At 56.1% G+C, this 20,320-nt stretch overlaps 1 protein-coding gene across 2 annotated transcripts; it reads left to right on the top strand.

Annotated features, from left to right (window-relative positions):
* Positions 1-565: 565 nt before the first annotated feature.
* CCDC33 (coiled-coil domain containing 33) lies at positions 566-20,164 on the top strand. 2 transcript variants are annotated; one of them, XM_032593593.1, is made up of 10 exons: positions 566-639; positions 15,419-15,584; positions 15,847-15,935; positions 16,102-16,233; positions 16,329-16,419; positions 17,372-17,538; positions 17,893-17,994; positions 18,564-18,650; positions 19,006-19,119; positions 19,966-20,164. In XM_032593593.1, the coding sequence occupies exons 1-10, from the start codon at positions 574-576 to the stop codon at positions 20,071-20,073; spliced, it is 1,122 nt and encodes a 373-aa protein (XP_032449484.1). In that variant the 5' UTR covers positions 566-573; the 3' UTR covers positions 20,074-20,164. The 2 variants fall into 2 exon arrangements, with proteins under 2 accessions (XP_032449484.1, XP_032449485.1); XM_032593594.1 differs by lacking the exon at positions 19,966-20,164 and having other exon boundaries at positions 19,006-19,310.
* The last annotated feature ends 156 nt before the right edge of the window (positions 20,165-20,320 follow it).

Genomic DNA, 20,320 nt, shown 5'->3' with positions numbered 1-20,320 from the left:
GAGTTCCTTTTAAAAACATCCACCCATGTCTCCACTGAACTAAAGGGAAAGGAATTTGTCCAGACCATCAGGAAAGCAGAGATGGGAAGGCCCGGGGGGCAGGCGTGGGGCCCTAAGCCATGCCGTCCAGCTGCATGAAGAGCCCAGCCCACCCAGCTGTGGTGGGGAGATTGCTGGGAGGGTGGGGGTGGGGCATGGGGGTAGAGGAGAGAGAGAGGGGAGGCTGAGGGGGGAGAAAAAGAAGGAGACTGAGGTATAGCTAGAGGGCAGGCAGGGGCAGAGGGTTGCTGGGGGAGGAAGAAGCCAGAGCCCTTGGGCCCTTGCCCTTTCCTGGGCTCCTGGCCCCACAGCCCTCCCAGGCCCTGCCACCTCCTTGCTGTTCCCTGGCCAAGGAATGAGCCTAGCTTGACGAAGGCTCCCCACCCAGATGCTCCCCACCCTGGAACAAAGGGGAAGTGGCCCCTCGAGTCTGCCTGCTCCAGTTCAGGGCTGGGCTCAGTCACCAGGCAGGCACTTGTTGTAGCAACGGTCCCTGGGGACCCATCCTGGGGAACAAGACGGCCAGCCAGAAAGATGGGGGAGCCAGAGTCCCCATCCGCTCCAGCCCCCAAAGCTGCCCCAGGCCTCCCGGATAGCCGTGTAAGTCTACCTCCATACCCACTGCTTCTGGGAGGAGGGGTTGGTTCAACCAGCAGGCAGGTGTGTTGGGGTGTGTTGCCTGGCAACGAGTAGCAGTGTTCCCAGAGCAAGGTGCAGGGAGGACTGGCAGATCAGGCCTGCAGGCATTGTCCCCCATAGGCCTGTGTTCACAGGAACCTTCTGCAGGGTCCCCATCTGGAGCCCACACACAGGAACCCAGAAAGAGAAGAGAGAAGGGCTTCTGGGAAAATGCCTTAAAGTGGCCGTTGTCTCCTGCTAATCCAGGCCCTGGTTCTGGACTCTTGGAGGGCCAGCCCTACATCCTAGAAAGTGGCTGGGCCTGGGCTAGCCTGGGGCAGGTAGGCAGAGAAGGCTTGCAGGTAGGGCACAGCTCACAAGGGCTGTGAGAGGAAGGGGGTGACACAGATTGGGGGCATTTCAGAGGAAGTGGTCAGCCCCCGGCCAGGGGCTCTGAGCTGCCTGGGTTATTCATAACACCTCATCTGGACCCCAGTTACAAAAGCATTTCCTCTTCTACTGTGGCAAGAACCGTGTAGCATATCCCCAACCGGGATCATCGCCCCAGCTTGCAGATGATGAGGCACAGAGTGGGCAAGGACCTTGCTTAAGGATGCACAACAGGTGTGAGCAGAGGCTGGATTAGAACCCAGGGTTCTAGACTCCAGCCAGGGCTCTCCCCGCACCCCACACGGGGCATTCAGAGGCAGCAAAGCTCTGACCAGACAGGACTGTGACGGGAGGCGACCAGCGGAGTAGGGGTTCTTTATGGAAGAATAAGCAGGGCCTGGGAGGCCAGAGCTGGGGTCTCTCCCTTCACCAGCCCCCTGAGTGCCTGGCCCTGTACCTCCATGGGCTGCGGGCAAGGGCCAGCCCCAATCAGAGTCCAGAGAGGAAGGACTCTGAGCCACAGACCTGAGGAGGAGTGGCTGATAGCTGGGCTTGGGGTGGTCCAGTGGGTATTCCTGGAGGAGAAGAGGTAAAGGCCCAGGGTACCGCCTTGAAGGTGGGGCAGGATTCTGGGAGGCCTGGAAGGGGAAAGGGGAATGGAAAGAAAGAGCGTCCTCCAGGAAGCCCCTCCCCCAAGCCAGCCCCACCCCCAGCTCCTTTGTCTCTACCCAGCCCAATTAGCCCCCCTGGATCCTGCAGGGCCAGTTAGGCTGGGGCTCAGGTCAGCACTGGCCAAGGCCTCACCACCCCTCTGAGCTTCACTGTGCTAAGCACAAAAGGCACCATCTCCGATGCAGCAGAAAGGAAAATAAAGAACAGAAGGAAGGGAAAATTCACTCCTTTTGTTTCTTTGCTGTAACCTTGGGCTGAACAAAGAAGCAACTGCCTCCCCCTCGGGGAACCTGTCTTAAAACAGCAATTTGCACAGATTTCCTTGTAGCTCAGCTGACATTCAAGGGGTAACGGGAGCAGGGATCTGGTGTGTGAGCAGGGCCCTGGCTCCAGGACCTTCTATAGCTCTTGACTGTGCCCAATTCAGAAGCAGAGCCCCTGGCTGCCTCAAGAATGGTGGCCCGTGAAGTGATCCTCCAGAGTCACACCCCCTCCAGGGCACCCTTCGACACCACCCCCTCGCCAAGAGCAGCCCCTCCCACTTGGCCACACCTTTGCTGCCTGGGGTCTGGTGGGTCTTCCCAGGCCTCCCGTCCTCTCCAGCCAGTGGGACTCTCAGGCCTCCCTCCCTCTGGTGGTGAAGAGGTTCAAGAGAGAATGAAGGAAAGGGGACAGAAGGGAGCTTCCCTGGCTGGGCAATGGCCAAGGGCAGAGGGGTCATGGATTTAGAGGCATGACCCTGGGGGTACCTGTGAGTGAGGGGCTACTTGGCCAGCATGAGCCCTGGAGTTCCAACCTTAATCTGCCCCCCACCCCCACCTCACTCCTGCTTCCTTGAGACAGCCCCCTAGAACTGGGCCCTTGCTCAGAGCTCTGATCTTGGAACTAGGGGAGGCTGGCACCGATTTGCACAGGCTGAATGTATCCATTTGATTTTAAAGAAATGAGGCTAATTCCCATTAAAGGTGTTGGATGATTTAGAGTGGCCAAGGGTGGCCTGTCAGACATCCTGAGGGGACCTGCAGGAGCTCCATCGCATGATGGCAAATCTGGCAGAAGCAGTGTCCCTGGCCACCAGTCCTGGAGGGCCTGCCTGGCCCTCCTTCCCCATCTCAGAATGGCCACCAGAGTCTATGGAGAGAAGATGCTTCTATGCTGCCAGGGTGTCCCAGGAGCTAGAGGGAGAGTGTATAGGTGGTCCCCGGTGGGGAGTGCCAGTCTGGAGGGTAGGGGATCAGGATGGCTTCTTGACGGAGGCAACAAGGCATCAGAGATAGAGAGGGGCCCAGGAAGGCTGGCCCATGATCAGAGTGACAGTGACCAATTTCTGAAGGGAGTCTAGTTTTGCTGGTTCAGATGGCCTTGAAATTCAAAGCTGGAAGTTTATTATGAGGGCATGTGGGAGCCATTGAAGGGTTCCAGAGGCCAGGGAGGATGTTCCATTTATCTATTGCTGCATAATGAACCACCCCCAAATATTGTGACTTGAAGTGATCACTTTTCTCATACTTTTCTATCTCTGTTCTTGGCATCAGGAGCTAGGCCAAGGCATAGCATGGAGGGCTGGTCTCCATTCGCTGGCGTGTGGGTCCTCAGCTGCGGTGGCCTCTAGGGCAGGGGACTGGAGCCTCGGGGGGTGGATGGACACGGTCCCTCCCACACCATTATCTGGAGCTTCCTCACAGCACGGCAGTCTCAGGGTGACAGGGCTTCTCAGGCACAGCAAACGTTCCAGGAGGGAGGCAGCAGCTGCGAGGAAGTTCCAGAAGCTCACGGTGTGCCTTTGCAATTCTCTAAGACTGGTCCAGTTTCCAGGGGAGGGTGGTTAGCCGCCACCTCTCACCGAGAGCAGTTCAGCCGTCTTTCCTCTACCAGAGAGGAAGGTTGCATTTTGAGGCCCAAAGAAGTGGAGAAGTAGGAGGCCTGCCTGTAGGAGGAGGCTACAGAGATCAGACCAGTGTGCCAGGATAGTAGGAGGGGGGTGCCACCAGGAGATGCCCCTGAGCAGAGGAAATCCCAGGGTTGGGGGATAGAAACACTACATTATTGGCTGATTTCATTATTGGCAGAGGGCTGTCCTGAGGGAATACAACTGGCCCCCCTCAGCCTTGTGTAGCGGGGTACAGGGACAGAGGGAAATAGGCCTGGTGGCCTGGGGCAGGGAGGAGGGGGGCGAGGAGGCAGGGGGCGAGAGGGTGGGAATCTTTCTATCTCTGACTCAGAAAAGCAGCCCGGGTGGGCCCTCAGAGCACCTCACAAGCTTGAAGGGAATCAGACAGGCCTGGGTGATGTGTACACCTCCCCTCCCCCAGCAGACACCTGGCCTAGGACAAATAGCCCCAGTCCCTGGGGAGGGGAGAAGGTCAAGGGCAGAGTGGAGACCGTAGCCCACCGATTTGCCATCCCAGGCTCCCTGGGCCTGCGGAACAGTCCTTCAGCAACGCGCAGGGGACCCAGGTCGACTGCGGCTCTACTCCTATCAGTGGGGCAACTTTGAACAAGACCCACAGCCCTCCCACCCCCCCACCCTGGGCCCCAGCTTCCTCCTCAGGGACCTGGGAATGCAAATACCTCCCCTGTAGGCTCCTTGTTCAAATTAGACGACTGGCCAGTGGTAGGCATTCAAGGGGGGAACTTCAGTTATCGGGCCCCGTGACCCCTGTAGGTCCTGTCCGGGCCTGGTGTCCATAGTGTGGCTTCCTAGGTGGGGAGAAGAATCCTGTCTCGTCTGTGAAGGTTTAGTTGGTGTGTGCGTGTGTGCGCGTGTTTGGTACACTTTCTAAACCGCATCCGGGTCCCTCACAACTGTTCCTTCTGCACAAGGCTCAGCTTCAAGTGTCCAACACGGTGCAGGTGTTACTTTGGATGGGGGTTATTCAGATGGGGTCACTTCGATGTGGTCCCTTCTGCTTGGAGGTGGCTCTTGTCCCAAGCTGCTCCACTCCCCACTTAGCCCCATTATTTGCCCGGGGGCTGGCTTAAGACGGAGGCCCCAGGTGAGGTTTGGGATTTGCTGTGTTACCTTGGGCAAGTCACTGCCCCTCTCTGGCCTCTATGGGTGATTTTTGGCAGAGGACATTCATCAGAACTTCCGAGATGGGAGTTCCTGGGCAGGACCTCTTGGAGGAGGGACATGTGTGGGGCTGGACAAGACAGCCCAGTATGCATCTCCCTCCTTCCCCCTTGAGCTGTGGGGCCTGCTCAGGCCAGCCTCATTCCCTCCGCAGCCCGAAGGCAGAGCATCTGTGGAAGGCGGCTGCCCTCTACCGGCGGTAAAGGCAAACCACATGGCAGGTAGCCTGGGCCTGCCAGCGGTGGGTTCTCGGGGCCTGGCAACCCAGAGGTTAGATGGCCCCCCAGGGAAGAGCGAAGGAGGGAAGGGTGTGAGCTGGGCCCAGCAAACCCATCGCACTGGTTCAGGCTCACCACCCACCCTCTGCACCCACGCCACCCGCTGCAGAGCCCACCCACCCACACTGCCTCTGATCCAGACACCTGTCCACACCTGCCTGCGGTGGCCTCAGGCTTCTTCCTTCCCCTTGGAAAGTGAAGCCCCTCCCTGCTCCGACCCCCTGCTCCAGCCCCTGCTCCCCATCCACCCCTCCCTGCCTATCTCATCTCTCTCTCCACCCCCGTGCCCCTCCACCCAGTGTCCCCCACCCCCCTCCCTTCTCAACCTCACTATCCCCCTCCCCCCACCCCCTGCACTCTGGCATTCAGAGCACTGGCCAAGGTCACCAGGGGCCACATACCCAGGGGCTCCCTCTGCAAATTTGGAAACTACTGGGCCTTCTCAAGTTTTTTTCCAAAACCTTTTAAATTATGAAATGTAACCCACATGGGTCGCATGGAACATAAAAATAAAATACAACCAGGGGCGCCTGGGTGGCTCAGTCGGTTGAGCATCTGAGTTAGGTTCAGGACATGATCTCACAGTTTGTGGGTTCGAGCCCCACATCCGGCTTTGCGCTGACAGTGGCAGAGCCTGCTTGGGATCCTCTCCCTCCCTCCTCTCTGCCCCTCTCCCCCCACCCCCCGACCAAGATAGATAAATAAGCATTTTTTTAATAAAAAGAAAACACAGCCAAATTCTTTTAAAGCAAATGCCCCTGAAACCACCACCCAGGTCAAGAAATAGAACACTGCCAGCGCCCAGAAGCCCCTGGTGCCCCTCCTTCCCTAGACATGACCACTGTGCCAACTTACTGTCTGGCTTTGCTGCTTTATCCTGTCACCACCCAAGTGTGCCTCCCCAGTCCCTATGTCCTAATAGTCCAAGTTTTTAACTTTCTCTAAAGGGCATCACACTGTGCACGTCAGTTTTTGTCTGGTTTTTGCCCAGCTTTGTGTGCAAGATTCATGAGTGAGGTTGCTTGTCACTGTGGCTCCTCTTTTTCACTGTGCAGTCTTCCTGGGTCCCTTATCTCTGTCCCATAAGTCCTCAGTGTCTTGCCCACCCTTTCATGCTTTGAAGAAGGTAGTTTTTTCTTAGTATCCAGGTGTTTAGGTTCTCTGCAGGGGGGCAGAGGGAGAGTCTGTCTTACCCAGTGCATCATTACCCAACGAAGACCCACTTTTCTGAAGCTCCGTGGCTTTGGCTCGGCCAGTTTTTCTCCCACCCTTCTGGCACTCGCCCTGAATTGGCACTCGCCCTGGCACTCGCCGCTGCCTCCTCCCAGAGGCAATTGTCCCAGAGCCCCCCTCCTCATTCTATACTTTCCTTACCCCTGGAAAATCCCCTTCCTTCCAAGGCTTCACTTAGACCTCCGTGGGCCGCCCTCCCCACCCTGTCTGCAGCCAAGATGCTCCCCAAGCTTGACCACCATCAACTGCCTGCGACCACCTCACACCCAGCATGCCTCACCCCTCTCCAGGCCAGCACCTCCTTCTCCCCACTGGGTGCATATACCTCTGCCCTGTCCCCCAAGACCCCAGACTCCACCTCCTCCTCCTTCCTCTCTTCCTCCTCCTCCTCTCTCCTGCAGCTCCAGCCCTCATCCATGCCTACTGCCTCCGCTGGCATGGGTCCCATCCCTTGTTGCCTGGCTCACTGCACCTGGCCTGCATTCCCTCTGGGCTGGGCAGCCCCAGAAGTCTTGTCTCACACACATACGCGCACATGCACGCGCGCGCGCACACACACACACCTGTCCTGCAGCTTAGGCCCTTCAGTGGCCCTATAAGACAAGTCCAAGCCCCTGAGCCGATCCTTCAAGATCCTCTTCTGTCTGCCCTGCTGCCTCTCCAGCCATACCCCTACACTCTCCTCCCTGCACTCTGCCTTCCAGAAATTCCCCTGCTTTGTTCCTCATCACACACTCACCTCCCTGCCTTTGCCACAGTGTCTCCTCTGCCCAGAGAGCCCTCCCCACCCCCAGGTAACACCTCCTCATCCTCAAGAGTCAACTCAGGTTATCAGCTCCTCCAGGAGGCCTTCCCAGCTCCCCAGCCAGGGTTCAGAGCCTCCTCTGTGCTCCCCTCTGTCACAGGCACTTCCTGCCCTCTCCTCTCTGTGTAGACAGGAGACCACTGCAGGCAGGGAGGGACACTCGGGGGTCCTCTGTGCTCCCCGGCCCCAGCATGGGACAGACCTGGCACATAGTGGTGCTCAGCAAGTGTTGGCCGACTGCTAGTTTATTGAGCTGCTTCCAGCCTAGACTTTATAACTGAGTCTCTGTGACCTTGGGCATTTCCCCATCTGTACAGTGAAGGTCGAAGGCCGTTTCTGGTCAACATAGTTGATATATTTGAACACTCCCGCGTGGATGAGATACCTCAGATTCCACCATAAGAACTTCTTAAGGGGGGCTGAGTGGTAAACATTGCCCTCTTCAGGCTTTTGTGAGATATAACCACCACCCTTTCTTTTTAATTAACAATAAGGAGCGTGCAGAAGGGGCTGGGCCTCAGTTTCTATAAAATGGGAGTAGTCAGATAATCATACCTTCCGTGCCAGATACCCAGGGCTATTAGAAGAATAATTTTTTATTTTTTTAATTAAATTTCTTTATTTATTTTGAGAGAGAGAGAGCAAGCAGGGTAGGGGCAGAGAGGGAGAGGGGAGAGAGAGAATCCCAAGCCAGCTCTGCACCACCAGCACAGAGCCTGATGCAGAGCTCGAACTCACAAAACCGTGAGATCATGACCTGAGCCGAAATCAAGAGTCAGACGCTTAACCGACTGAGCCACTCTTGCGGCCCAAGAATAGTTTTTTAAAAGCACCCGGAAGGTGAGGGGCGCCTGGGTGGCTCAGTTGGTTAAGCACCGGCTGCGGCTCAGGTCATGATCTCTCAGTTCAGGCTCTGTGCTGACAGCTCAGAGCCTGGAGCCTGCTTCGGATTCTGTGTCTCCCTCTCTCTCTCTTTCTCTCTTTCTCTGCCCCTTCCCTGCTCACTCTCACTCTCTCGCTCTCTTGCTCTCAAAAATAAATAAACATTAAAAAAATTAGAAGGTGGTACTGAGACAGGAGTTAGCATCATCCTGTGTGCCAGGGTCCGAGCCGGCCCTCCTCGCACCCACTCACCACAGAGCCATCCCTTGAGTTAGGACCATTTTCCCATTCCACAGATGAGGACACTGAGGCTCAGAGCACCGCTGGCCTCCTTACTGAGCAGCAGAGGGATTGTTTGAATCTGGGGCTACCTAATGCCTTGCACCTCAACAGACTCTGAGAGCCAGGGTCTTGTGGGGGACCAGCGGGTGGACAGGGTGCACTCAGGGTCAGGCACAGATAGGCTCAGTGTCCCCAGAAGATGTGCTAGCCCAGACAGGGGACAGGGAAGAGGCTGCCATCCTGTCCACCACCCCCAGAGCAGGCTGGGAACTGGGGAGGAAGGAGGGAGCAGACAGAGAGGCAGAACCACAACAGCAATCTGGGGCACGGTGTCCCAAGTGTTCTCAAGGCCGGGCTGTGACGCAGAGCATGACCCTGAGCGGACAGCCTAGCCCAGGCTGTGGGGAGAGGTCAGAGCTGCCCGCCTGCAGGCTGCGGCTTCCCAGCCCAGCTTTACTGCCCAAGGTCACTGCTCAGCTGTGGAGGTGGCTGAAGCTGAGGAGGGAGGGCAAGGCCGCCAGGGAGCTACCCCTCCGGGTCCCATGGATGGAGGGCACTGGCCAGGGCAGAGGCTGAGGGGGGTAAGCCAGGGTTCCTCTCTATTCCCCTGGGGAGGCCTGGTTCTCAGAGAGCAGCCAGGCTGGGAGGCGAGGCATGGGGCCTGTGGAAGGTCTATAGGACTATTCTCCAAGGGAACAAGTCCCAAAGGACTCATTGCCCTCCCTCCGGAAGGGGCCATCTGACTGAGGCAAGGACACCTTTCATCAGGAGCCATGCTGTCCCTCTGCCTCTTTTCCCCTTGTTCTGAGCCTCAGCTTTCTTCCTCTGTCAAGGGGAGTGTTAGAAAGAGAGCTTCGCTCACCCCCAGGACTGTTGAATTGGAGAACAGTGGGGTCTTAGAATGAGGCCCTGAATGAGAACAGGGGCGACTGTACCCATGGGCGACCCTCCCCCTCCCCCTGGGACTCCCCCCACCACGTGTGCGTACATGGACACACCCACACACTCACATGCATGCAATTCAAAACCGCCCAGTGGACTGTAAAAAGGTCAAGTGTGGGAATGGAGGTTCAGCATGAATGCGGGTGTGAGAGAGACATAGAGCATGTGCTGGAGGGAAGGGTGGCTCAGCGCGCCTGTAAAGGGCCTCAGACTTGCCATCTGAGTTGACACGGAGCTGGGAGGAAGCTGGTCCAAACCTCAGGAGCTTACTCAGGACCACCGCCGGCCATGACGATCTCGGCCCTCCATCCACACACACACAGACTGGCCCGCCCAGGGTTCCAGCATCCTGCAGAGCTCTTCCCTGCCCCGAGCCCCTGTCCCCCAACCCCTACCTTGGGCAGGGCCCATCAGAAGGAGAAGCTGGGAAGCCAGCGATGGAATCAGGCAGGCTCATTCAAATCTGCTGTTTTCTCACAGACCTGGCCAGCTGTAGGTGGGGACTGTGACATGAGGCACAAGCCCACCTCTCCTGACATAGGGAGGCCTGGGCGTGTGTCTGGCTCCCTGAGGAGCAGATGGGGGAACCCCTTCTCCCCCCCCCCCCCCCCCCCGCCACCCGAGGCAGCCTTAGCCTCAGGAACAAAGGGCAGAATGGGGCCTTGGGACGTCATATGGACACTGGCTCCTCCCCCACCAGTGCCACTCAGTTTCTATAGACAGACTCAGCTCCGCATCAGGCCAGGACTCTTCTTTCTTCTTCCCTCCGGGTGAAGCTCCCAGCCTTCCTCAGTCAAGGGGGTGCAAAGAGCACAGTTCTTTGAGTGACGCCTGGGTTCCAGTGCTATAGATCCGTATCCGCAAGCCGGATGATGTTGGATACGGCCCTGAAGCAACCCGAGCCTCACAGGAGCTTCCGCGGCATCGTGTAAGCCCTCAGCGAGGACCAGCGCTTGTGCCTGCCCGTCCTCAGGGGGCCCTGCAGAGGCAGAGCAGAATCCGTGGGCCCTCCAGGGTAGGGCTGGGAGGGCCTCGCAGCAGGAAGAGGCCGCCACGCGGGCCTGGGCGCAGGGCCCCCCGGGAGCATCCAAAACTCGGGGCCCAGAAGAACCCATTACTGCTGACGGCTGGGAGGGTCCCCAGAGGAGAACGGTGACGCGGAGGCTTTGTGTGCTTAAACTTGAGCCGAGATTCATTTATTTTTTAATTCATTAAATGTTTTTAACTTCTGTGTGTGAGACACACACATTCAGACAAAGGCACAAGACAGAAATGTGTTCGACTGCAGTGGTTCGTCACAAAGTGGACTTGCGTGTGTAAGCCCCACGTGTCCCACAGGTCAAGAGGTATAGTACTGCCAGCACCCCAAAAACTCCCCCATCTCCCCGTACAGATCTCAGGCCCTGACTTTTAATCCCAGGCCTTAAGTTTGCCTGGTTTTGAACCAAATCTCTATGGAATCACAGGGTAGGTACTTTGTGTCCGGCTCCTTTTGCTTGAGATTATGTGTGAGAGATTCCTCCCTGTGGCTTCGTGTAGCGGCACCCACTGATTTTTATCGCCGTCTATATTCCACTGTATGACTATGTCCCCATTCTACTGCGATGGGCATTTGTGCGACTTCCATTTGGGGTTCATACAGATAACGCTGCTACGAATGTTCTCACGACCGCTGGGTGATGCATCCACACACGCGTTTGTGTTGGGTATGTACCCAGGAGGATAGCTGCATGGGCTATGCCTACGTTCAATCTGAATAGTGTCCAGTGTGCACGCAGCTCTCCAAAGTGACGGTGACACTTCAGATCCCCCCCAGCACTGAATAAGCGTTCCGCTTCTTCCACACCCTTATCGACGTTTGACGTAGTCGGGATTGTTTTGGTTTGGTTTTGGTTACTCTAGTGGGTGTATAGTAATATCTCGTGGTTTGTTTTTTTTTTAATTTTTAAGTTCATCCGTTTATTTTGAGAGAGAGAGAGAGAGAGAGAGAGAGAATCCTAAGCAGGGTCCACACTGTCAGCACAGAGCCTGACTCTGGGCTTGATCCCACAAACCATGAGATCATGACTTGAGCCAAGATTAAGAGTTGGACGCTCAAGACTGAGCCACCCAGGCGCCCTCGTTGTGGGGTTTTAAATGACTAATGAGGGTAGGTATCAATTCACGTGCTTATTGACTTATCCTCTCAAGTGCCAGTTCAAATCTCTTGTCCATTCTCTTGGGTGGTCTTTTTTCTTATTAATTTGTAGGAGTTATTTTTATATCTGAATATGAGCCCATCATCTGTCGTGCGTGTTGTATATATCTTCTACTTGTCTTGCCCACTCCCTCCCTTTGTGATGTCTTTTCTTGAATAGACGCTCTTAATTTAAATGTACCAATTCCATCCAATCCTTTCCGTTCTGGTTTGTGCTTGTGTCCTGTTTTTCAAAACCTTACCTTCCCCCAAGTTCATAAAGATTCTTAGCTTTGTCTTTTAGAAGTCTTACTGTTTTATCTTTATACTTAGATGTCAGTCTATCTGGAATTTATTTTTAATTATGATTTGTGATGGAAGCCAGGTTCCTACTTTTCCGTATAGATATCAGATTGACCCAGGACCATTTATTACAATGACAGTCCTTTCCCTGCAGCCCTCTGATGCCATCTTAGTTATGAATTAAGACTCCATATACATGTGGTTCTGTTTCAGGGCTCTCTATTCTGCCTCTATGGCCTACTTATCAATCTTTGCACCAATGTTACCTTGTCTTAAGTACTATAGCTTTATCATAAGTCTTGATAGCTGATAAAGCAAATCTTCCTTACTGTTCCTCTTCAAAAATATTGAAGTATTTTAGCTATACTTGTCCTTTTTATTTCTCGCACATTATAGAATCAGCTTGTCTATTTCTGCACACACACACACACACACACACACACAGTTATGATTTTGATTGGGAGTGTGCCAAATCTATAAACCAGTTTAGGGAAGAACTAATTCTTTAAATACTGCATCTTGGGGCGCCTGGGTGGCGCAGTCGGTTAAGCGTCCGACTTCAGCCAGGTCACGATCTCGCGGTCCGTGAGTTCGAGCCCCGCGTCGGGCTCTGGGCTGATGGCTCGGAGCCTGGAGCCTGTTTCCGATTCTGTGTCTCCCTCTCTCTCTGCCCCTCCCCCGTTCATGCTCTGTCTCTCTCTGTCCCAAAAATAAATAAACGTTGAAAAAAAAAAATTTAAAAAAAAAAAAATAAAATAAATAAATACTGCATCTTTCAATCCATGAACATGGTATGACCCTCGATGTGTTTATGTTTAAATTATTTTTAATTAGATGGATAATATATGGATACATTTTTATTAGAAATATAAAATTAGGGCGCCTAGGGGGCTCAGCTGGTTAAGCATCTAACTTCAGCTCAGGTCATGATCTCATGGTTCGTGAGTTCAAGCCCCACATCGGACTCTCTGCTGATGGTACAGAGCCCACTTCAGAAACTCTATTCCCCTCTCTCTGTGCCCCTCTTCCGTGCTCTCTTTCTCCCTCAAAACTAAACAAACATTTTTTAAAAAGAAACAAAATTAGAGGGGCGCCTGGGTGGCTCAGTTGGTTTAACGTCCGACTCTTGATTTCAGCTCAGGTCATGATTCCAGGGTTATGAGACAGAGCCCTGCGTCTGGCTCTGCACTGAAGGTGGAGCCTGCTTAAGATTCTCTCTCTCTCTCTCTCTCTCTCTCTCTCTCTCTCTCTTTCTCTTTCTCTCTCTCTCTCCCTCTGCCCCTCTCCTCCACTCACACACGCTCTCTCTCAAATGAAACAGAAAAAGAAATATAAAATTAGAGATGAAACAAGTATTTCCTTTCCCAAACGCAGCAGTTTCTTATATAAGCACTGTGCTTCTGTACCTCTATGCACACGCGCATACGTACCAATTTTGGATGGGATCGTATTAATTTGCCACATGCTTTTTTAACTTAACAATATTATGTAGACATCTCTGTGTGTCAAAACAATTGAACCTAGGTCATTCTTTATAAGTACCGCCTGCAGCCAGAGACTATGTCCTAGTACAAGACTACAGACTGAACTCAGTGAGCATCTTAGAACGTGTTTTCTTGGATGTGTGTGTGTTCCTCTAGGAGATTTAACCCGATAAGCAAAGACACCCATTTGGATACTGCTGTAATTATTCAGAGCAGACATAACAAGAGCCTGAACCAGGCAGGGGAAGGAGAAGAGAGACGAATTTCCTTTTCTAAAATAACATGTGCTTCCTCTTGAGAGTCTCCTGGGCCTCCCAAACCCCTGTCAGTCATGGGTCTGCCATAAATGGAAGATGTAGGGCACAGCAGAAGGGTGGGCAAGGGAGCCCAGGGGGAGAGCAGCAAAGAGTTAGAGGAAGGGGTCTGACCTGTCCATCAAAGCAACCACTGAACAGAAATGGGGTGAGATGAGACACCTGTCCTGGGCAGGGCCATATGCCACCTGCTGCACACGCTGCCCTGAGCTTTGCAGCAACCCCGTGCTTAGACCGTGCGAGGGATCTGCGGCTGAGAGAGGTGCAGGGGTCTGTCTGGGCTTGCCTAGTGAGTCAGGGGCCACGCTGCGCTTCTGACCGAGGCCTGGCCGCAAAGCCCTGCGTGTGTGCGGTCTCCAGGCCGAGTCTCTTAGTTCACAACGTTGCCCAAGGACACCAGATGGGCAGACCTAGAGGAGCCAAGGCCTGGAACTCAACTGGGGCGGGTGCTGGGGAGACGGACTCAGGGCTGGCACCAGTCAGAGGGAGCCCGGCCAGAAGGCTGGACGGTGGCAGGTGACAAATGGTGTCTGGTGAGTCCCTGCTGTCTGGGAACCCTTCTCCAAGGAGCCAGTGGCCCACATGCAGCAGGTTGGAGGCAGCGGCTTGGAGCGAGGCCACATCCCCCGTCGGCACGGGGCCCAGGTGCGAGTTCAGGGCAGGGCTCTGCTTCCTGGAAACTTGGGAGCCTGGATGGGCCTAGGAGACCCAACTCTCACATCGAGGCCTCCACAGCCTCGGGAAGGTCACAGGCCACCAGGGCTTAGAAACCCCCACCGGCCTCACCTCCCTCCGCCCACCTCCTCCCCCTCGATGCGCTTTCCTGGCCTCACCTTTCGGGTCCCCCTTTTATATTTATATTTAAGAAATCCCCTTTTACAAACGTTTTATAAACAACAAGAGGGAATTTTTTAGTATAAAACAAACGCCATGAATAAAGCCCATTAACCTCCTATGCATACATAAGGGCAGACATTAATTCTTTTCCCAAATTGAGATTATACTCATCATCCTTATTAAGAAGATGCTTTGATTGCTTCTCAATGTCCTGTGTGGTGTCCATGCCTCGGGGCATCTGGCAGGATTGCAACAGCTCTTGGGAACACGGACTCAAGTGCCAGCTGGCCTGGGTTTCAGAGCCTTTCTCTGCCACTCATTACTTTTGTGACAGAGCGAGTTCTGCACCTCTCTGGGCCTTGGTCTCCTCGTCAGTAAAATGAGGATGCTAACAGGCTCGACGCGAGGCTCCGTGTGAGAACTAAATGGGGGGGAGGGGGCCTAACCTGGAACACTGTCGATTCTCGGCGAGTACCTGATATTAGGATTATCATTACTCCTCACCTAAAAACGGAGCCCAGCATCCTGGCCCCACCTCATTACCTAAGACTTTGTAGCTGGATCCCAACCCTGACCCTGAGTCTTTATCCGGGTCTCCTGGGCCTACCATAGGTCTCTTCCTGCCCCCGCCCCCAGGCTGGTGGGGGTGCTGGGGCCTGGGCTCAGCTGCCGAGTAGCATTCAATGGGATTTCTGACATGAGTCCTTCCTCAGTGACATGAGTAAGGACAGGGGTTAGAAAAGGGGAAAAGGGGAAGGGAGAAGGCAGAGAAGTGGCTTGGATTTAGCCAGGCCCTAGAAACCCAGCCCCGGGTGCTTTCGAGTCTCTGCCTCACTGGGCTTCCTCACCTGGTGTGCGAGCCCCGGGTCCCTCCTCGGTGGCGTCACTGGGAGAGACGGTTGGCGTGACTGCTCTCCCATGGCCAGGAAGGGCGGAGACCAAATCATAACCACCCCTAGAAGGAGTTGCTCAGGCTCAAGGGCACCACTTGGGGTTCACTCTGTTTGTTGGCCTTGACGGGGACCCGCTGACTTCCAAGTGTGGGCGCACGTGTGAGCTGGGACCCAGTTCTGAGCCCTGGAATCCACAGGCGGTGAACAACTACCGGCGGGCCATGCAGAAGATGGCAGAGGACATCCTGTCGCTGCGGAAGCAGATCAGCATCCTGGAGGCAGAGAACCACACGCTGAGGAGCCAGCTAACCCAGGGGGAGGTGGAAGAGGAGCAGAACGACACCAACAAGAGCCAGAATCTGGGTGAGGGTGTCCGGGCCACCGAGAGCATCCAGCTGCCCGCCTGAGCCCAGGCTCTAAATTGTGGGTCACGGTGGCGGGGAGCCTTTCCCAGGTGCACCTGCTCCTGGACACTGGCCGGGTCCTCTCTCCGGGATGGGAGACTCCAGCCCTGTCTCGAGCCCCAGGACTGAGAGACCCCCGCCCCCCCCCGCCCCGTCCCCAGCTGTGCTGAGCCAGGAGATGCGCCCTCCCTGAGCCGGCTCCCCCCAACACCCCCACACAGTGTCCATGAAGCAGAAACTGCTGCTGAGTGAGCTGGACATGAAGAAGCTGTGGGACAAAGTGCAGCATTTGCAGAATGAGCTGATTCGAGTGAGCTGAGGCTGGGGGACAGAGGGGAAGGGAGCTGGGGGGTGTCCAGAGAAGTACCCGCGAGCAGAAGGGAGAGGGGTGTGGAAGGAAGGGGGTGGTGCAGTTGGAGACTCAGCAGAGGGGCCAGCAGTAACCCCAGGCACTCCCTGCCCTCCCCCACCACCAGAAGAATGATCGAGAGAAGGAGCTACTCCTCCTGCACCAGGCTCAGCAGCCGCAGGCCGCGCTGCTGAAGCGGTACCAGGACAAGCTGCGGAAGACGAAACTGCTGGAGGAGACTGTGCGGCACCAGGAGAAGGCAGGTGTCAGAGGGGCCGGCCCATCAGGCGCCAGCCACAGACCAGAAGGTGCAGAGCCCCCTGGCGAGCCCAGCCTTTGTGCCCTGCCCTCCAGGTGATCGAGAAGATGGAGCGGGTGCTGGAGGACAAGCTGCGGGACAGGAAGGAGCCCCTGCTCACCAGGCTGCAGGGAAAGCCCAGCGTGGGTGAGTCTTTTGTCCCGTCCCCCCGGAAGCCCTGCCTTCCTGGAGCATCCGCTTCCGGAGCAGAACTGGGACAAAGGATGCTACCCCCCTACTGACGCAGGCAGTGAGAGGAGGGCTCCCAAAGGTCCACTGGGCTCCCTTCTCCTGCCAGGGAGCCCCTCAGGACACATCAGGGCAGTGTGTGAACCAGGTTAGAGACGGACGTGCTCGGACCACAGAGGGGAGGCACTGCAGACTGGGGTGAGCAGACAGGGGCTGCCCAAGAAGAGGGGCTTCCAGAACCCTCCAGATTACTTCCTCCTCTCCCCGTGTCTTCAAAGAGTCTGCTCCTACAAAACAAACAATACTTGTTTGTTCTCTCCATTGATGTTAACCAAAGCCACCCAGGACTGCCAATCTGACAGGGCTCTGGCGGGCAGGGGACAGCCAGCTCACCCCATATCAGCCCGGCCCAGGCAGAGGAGTTCCCTGAGCCATCTGTACAGCCTCACCGGGAACCCCTGCGTGCCCAGCCCTGTGCTCAGCCTTCACTGCATGGGGATGTCGGGCGGTGCATTCCAGAAGGCCTTTGGAAAAGAATGAAAGATGAGACTGCCTTTCAGGAACCCTGAGGTCATCCCAGAGTGGGAGAAGAGGGAAGGCAACCCAGGGAGGGCGGAGGACCAGGGAGTGACAATGCCAAGAGCGGAGAAGGGAGGAAAGAGAGAGGTGAAAAGCTAAAATAGACCCAGGACAAATGGCGGGGGAGTGGTTATGGAGAACACTGTGGTCAGGTTATAAAGAGCCCACAAGGAGGGCCTGGGGCGTGTGGATCTGATTCTACCGGGCAGGGAGCCGGTGAGCGCTTGGGAACAGAGGAAGGACAGAATGGAGCAAAATGCCGGGGCGGATCAGGCAGGGGACACGAGGGCAGGAGAGCCCAGCTCACGAACATCTGTGGCCACGTCTGCAGCCTTCCCTGTGCTCTCAGCCTCTGGCCTTCCCCCGGGGCCCGCAAGAGAGAACCTGCCCGTCGACCTGTACTCCGCGCTGCTGGCAGAAAACTCCAGGCTGCGGGCAGAGCTGGATAAGAACCGCCACCAGTCGGCCCCCATCATCCTGCAGCAGCAGGCCCTGCCGGTAAGAGCTGCACAGGCTTGGCCTGGGCCTGCCCCAACAGGTGCTCGGCGATCACTCACAGCACAATCCAAGTTGAAGACCGAGACCAGGAACTGGGCTTCCCAGGGTCTCCAACGTTCCTGGCGTCTCCTGGAACGCCAGCTCTCAGGCCTGCCCCTTTGCTCCCAGGGACACACATGGGTCTGAAGGCGCCACTTTTGCCCTCATTTAGCAGCCCCAAATGGCCCTTGACCTTTGATTCCTGACCCCTTTTGCTGGCCTGCCCTCGGACTCCACACAAGCCTCTCTGAGCTCCGTCCCGGAGCATTTCCTGGGATTGGTACAGCCTTGGAGAGCCCTTTTCCCCCATCCCAGGTGGACCCCGGGGAGTTGGGAGCAGGAGGAGACCTGGCAGAGAGACTGCAGGAGACAGATGGCCCAGGCCACTCCAAGGGCACAGAGACCCTGCCCGTACAGGTGGGTGCCCCCGGCCCCATAAATGCCCAGCCCCATTCCGTCTCCAAGGCTGCTGCAGGTGCCCTTGCCTCATGCAAACCCAAAGACGAGACATTTGGAACTCCAGCAAGGGGTGGCCAGGGGACACAGGAGAGTTTTTCTCTTCATCCCAGGACTTGCGGGAGGTGAGTTCTGTTTGAAAGCGCATCCGGTGCACTGACATCCAGGTGAAGTGCGGGGGGATAAGGGAACGCTTGCTTCACAGATGCTTCACTTTACAAGATTCCCCGTTCGAGATTCCTTTCTGGGCACCGACAGGCGCCACCTAGTGCATTTAACGTTTAGAGATGGATGTCCGGAAACTCCATGTAACCAAAATCTTTGGGGAGAACAGCTGTGAAAAAAAGCACACACCGTATCAGGTCAACTTTGAGACGAGGGTTTGGCCCTGGGTCTCAGGCTCTGAATCAGGCAGTTGAGTCTGGAACTCAGACCTGGCTGGTTTCTCCCTCAGTATCTCGTGGCCTCCTGAGCCCACACGGCCGCCATCCCCAGCTGGAGCCATGTGTGCGTTTCTGCTTTGCCCACAGGATCTCCTTGGCAATACTTCAGACAAGTTCAACCTTCTGGCCAAGCTGGAACGAGCTCAGAGCCGGATCCTATCCCTGGAAAGCCAGGTGGGTGAGGTGCAGGCGTCAGTCAGGCTGGGCGGGTTCACCTCTCAGCCTATGACCAGGGTCGGGGTCAAAGTGTGACCAAGGTTGTGGCTCAGTCTATGACCAGAGTCAAGGATCAGTGTGGACTGAGGGTCAGGGCTCAGTATGTTGTTGGAACTCAGAGAAGGTCCTTCTGTGTCTTAGACCCCTCCCCCGCCACCCTGCCACGCCTGCTGTTTCCGGAAGGTAGCAGGTCCACATTGCCCAGGGTTTTGCTCACTGCCCAGAGAGGAGGCTCAGGCTCTGGTTGTCCTGGATCGCAGGGATGGGCCCTGCTGCCCAGCAGTTCCCCATCTGTCCCTCTCCGTGTCCACAGTTAGAGGACTCGGCTCGACGCTGGGGACGAGAGAAGCAGGACTTGGCCACAAGGCTACAGGAGCAAGAGTACGGCTTGGCGCAACCCTCAAACTCCATCATCACTGACCTGCCTGTGAGTGAGCCCTCTGGACGAGCTCCTTGGGGGTCAGGCAGTGGGGCTGGCAGCCACTCCCCGCCCCAATCCCGAGTCACCCGGCCTTGAGAAGAACTACGCAGGGGGACCAGCTACCCACTGGAAGTCTCAGTTTCTGCTCTGTTACCACCAGAAGCCCTCGCCTGGTCTCGATGTCCCACCTGCCTAAGGCATCGCTGAGATGCCCCACGGGTGGTGGTGAGAATCAAGGGGTGATGGCCGTGGGTGGGGGTTGTCCAGGCGTTTCTGGACTGCTCTGGCACTGGCTGTCCTTCAGCATGGGCAGAGTAGCTGCGGCCCCCACCCAGCCCCTTAGCACCTGGGGTCCTCCCAGGAGCTCACCTTCTCGGGCAACTGCAGTGCCGCACCCCTGCCAGGGAGGGGAGCAACGTTGCCAGAGAGAAACACTGGCGGCGTCCTGAGCGCACATGGGCCTGTTCACAACTGCCCTTCAAGCTCAGCCCCAGGCTCCCAGGTCCCCCAGAGCAACACCCCTGAAGGCTCCTGCCCTTGAGCCATCAGTGTTCTGCACATCTCCAGGCTCCCGGAAAGGCCGGAAGAGGATGGGAGGTTGGGGCGTGGGGGCGGGACACTGACAGAGAACACAGGGCTACCTTGGCAAAGTCACCTGCTGAGACCTGGGGGCTCTTGGAGAAATCGGGTTTGACTTGCTGTGGTTAAACAGCTGTGGGAACCTTTGCGAAGTCGTGGCCCACTAGGTTTTGGATCCTCTGAGGCATGGCTTGCCAAGATGCACTTTAATGGGTCATCCCCCGCCCCCAGCGGCAGGGGCGTGCTCACCTCACTTTGCTCTGCACGCCACAGCACTACTCGGCCCTCTCCAAGGACAGCAGGCGACCCTCAAAGCTGGACCCCTTGACGCCCAGCTCAGAGACAAAGCTCAACAAGCCCTCGAACTCCCAGAAGACCTGAGTCTTAGCAGACCTGAGTGCCGGAGCAGACCTCCCTCTCTGTGTGCTGGGGAGTCTCATTCCACCCCCCAAATGACTCCATTAAATGCTGTAAGTCCCTGAGCATTCGTCTCTTTTCTGGGGTAGGGCAGCCTAGGGGGCCCAGCTTCCTCCTTCCAGACCCCACTCTGGGCCCGGTCCCTCTGCTGCAGCCTTATAGCCTCCTGCCTGTCCCAGAAGCTACCATTTTGGGAGAGCCAAAGGCCATA

This window comes from Lynx canadensis, chromosome B3 (assembly GCF_007474595.2).
Source record: "Lynx canadensis isolate LIC74 chromosome B3, mLynCan4.pri.v2, whole genome shotgun sequence".
NCBI classification, from domain to species: domain Eukaryota; kingdom Metazoa; phylum Chordata; class Mammalia; order Carnivora; family Felidae; genus Lynx; species Lynx canadensis.
The sequence above is the reverse complement of the archived record's forward strand: the minus strand, read 5'-3'. Positions and strand labels throughout refer to the sequence as shown.

Excerpts from the sequence above, each read along its gene's own strand:
- CCDC33 (XM_032593593.1), top strand. The coding sequence starts at position 574 with ATGGGGGAGCCAGAGTCCCCATCCGCTCCAGCCCCCAAAGCTGCCCCA. Across the intron at positions 15,936-16,101 it reads TGCAGAATGAGCTGATTCGA|AAGAATGATCGAGAGAAGGA; the intron begins GTGAGCTGAGGC and ends CCCCACCACCAG. Across the intron at positions 17,995-18,563 it reads CAGAGACCCTGCCCGTACAG|GATCTCCTTGGCAATACTTC; the intron begins GTGGGTGCCCCC and ends CTTTGCCCACAG.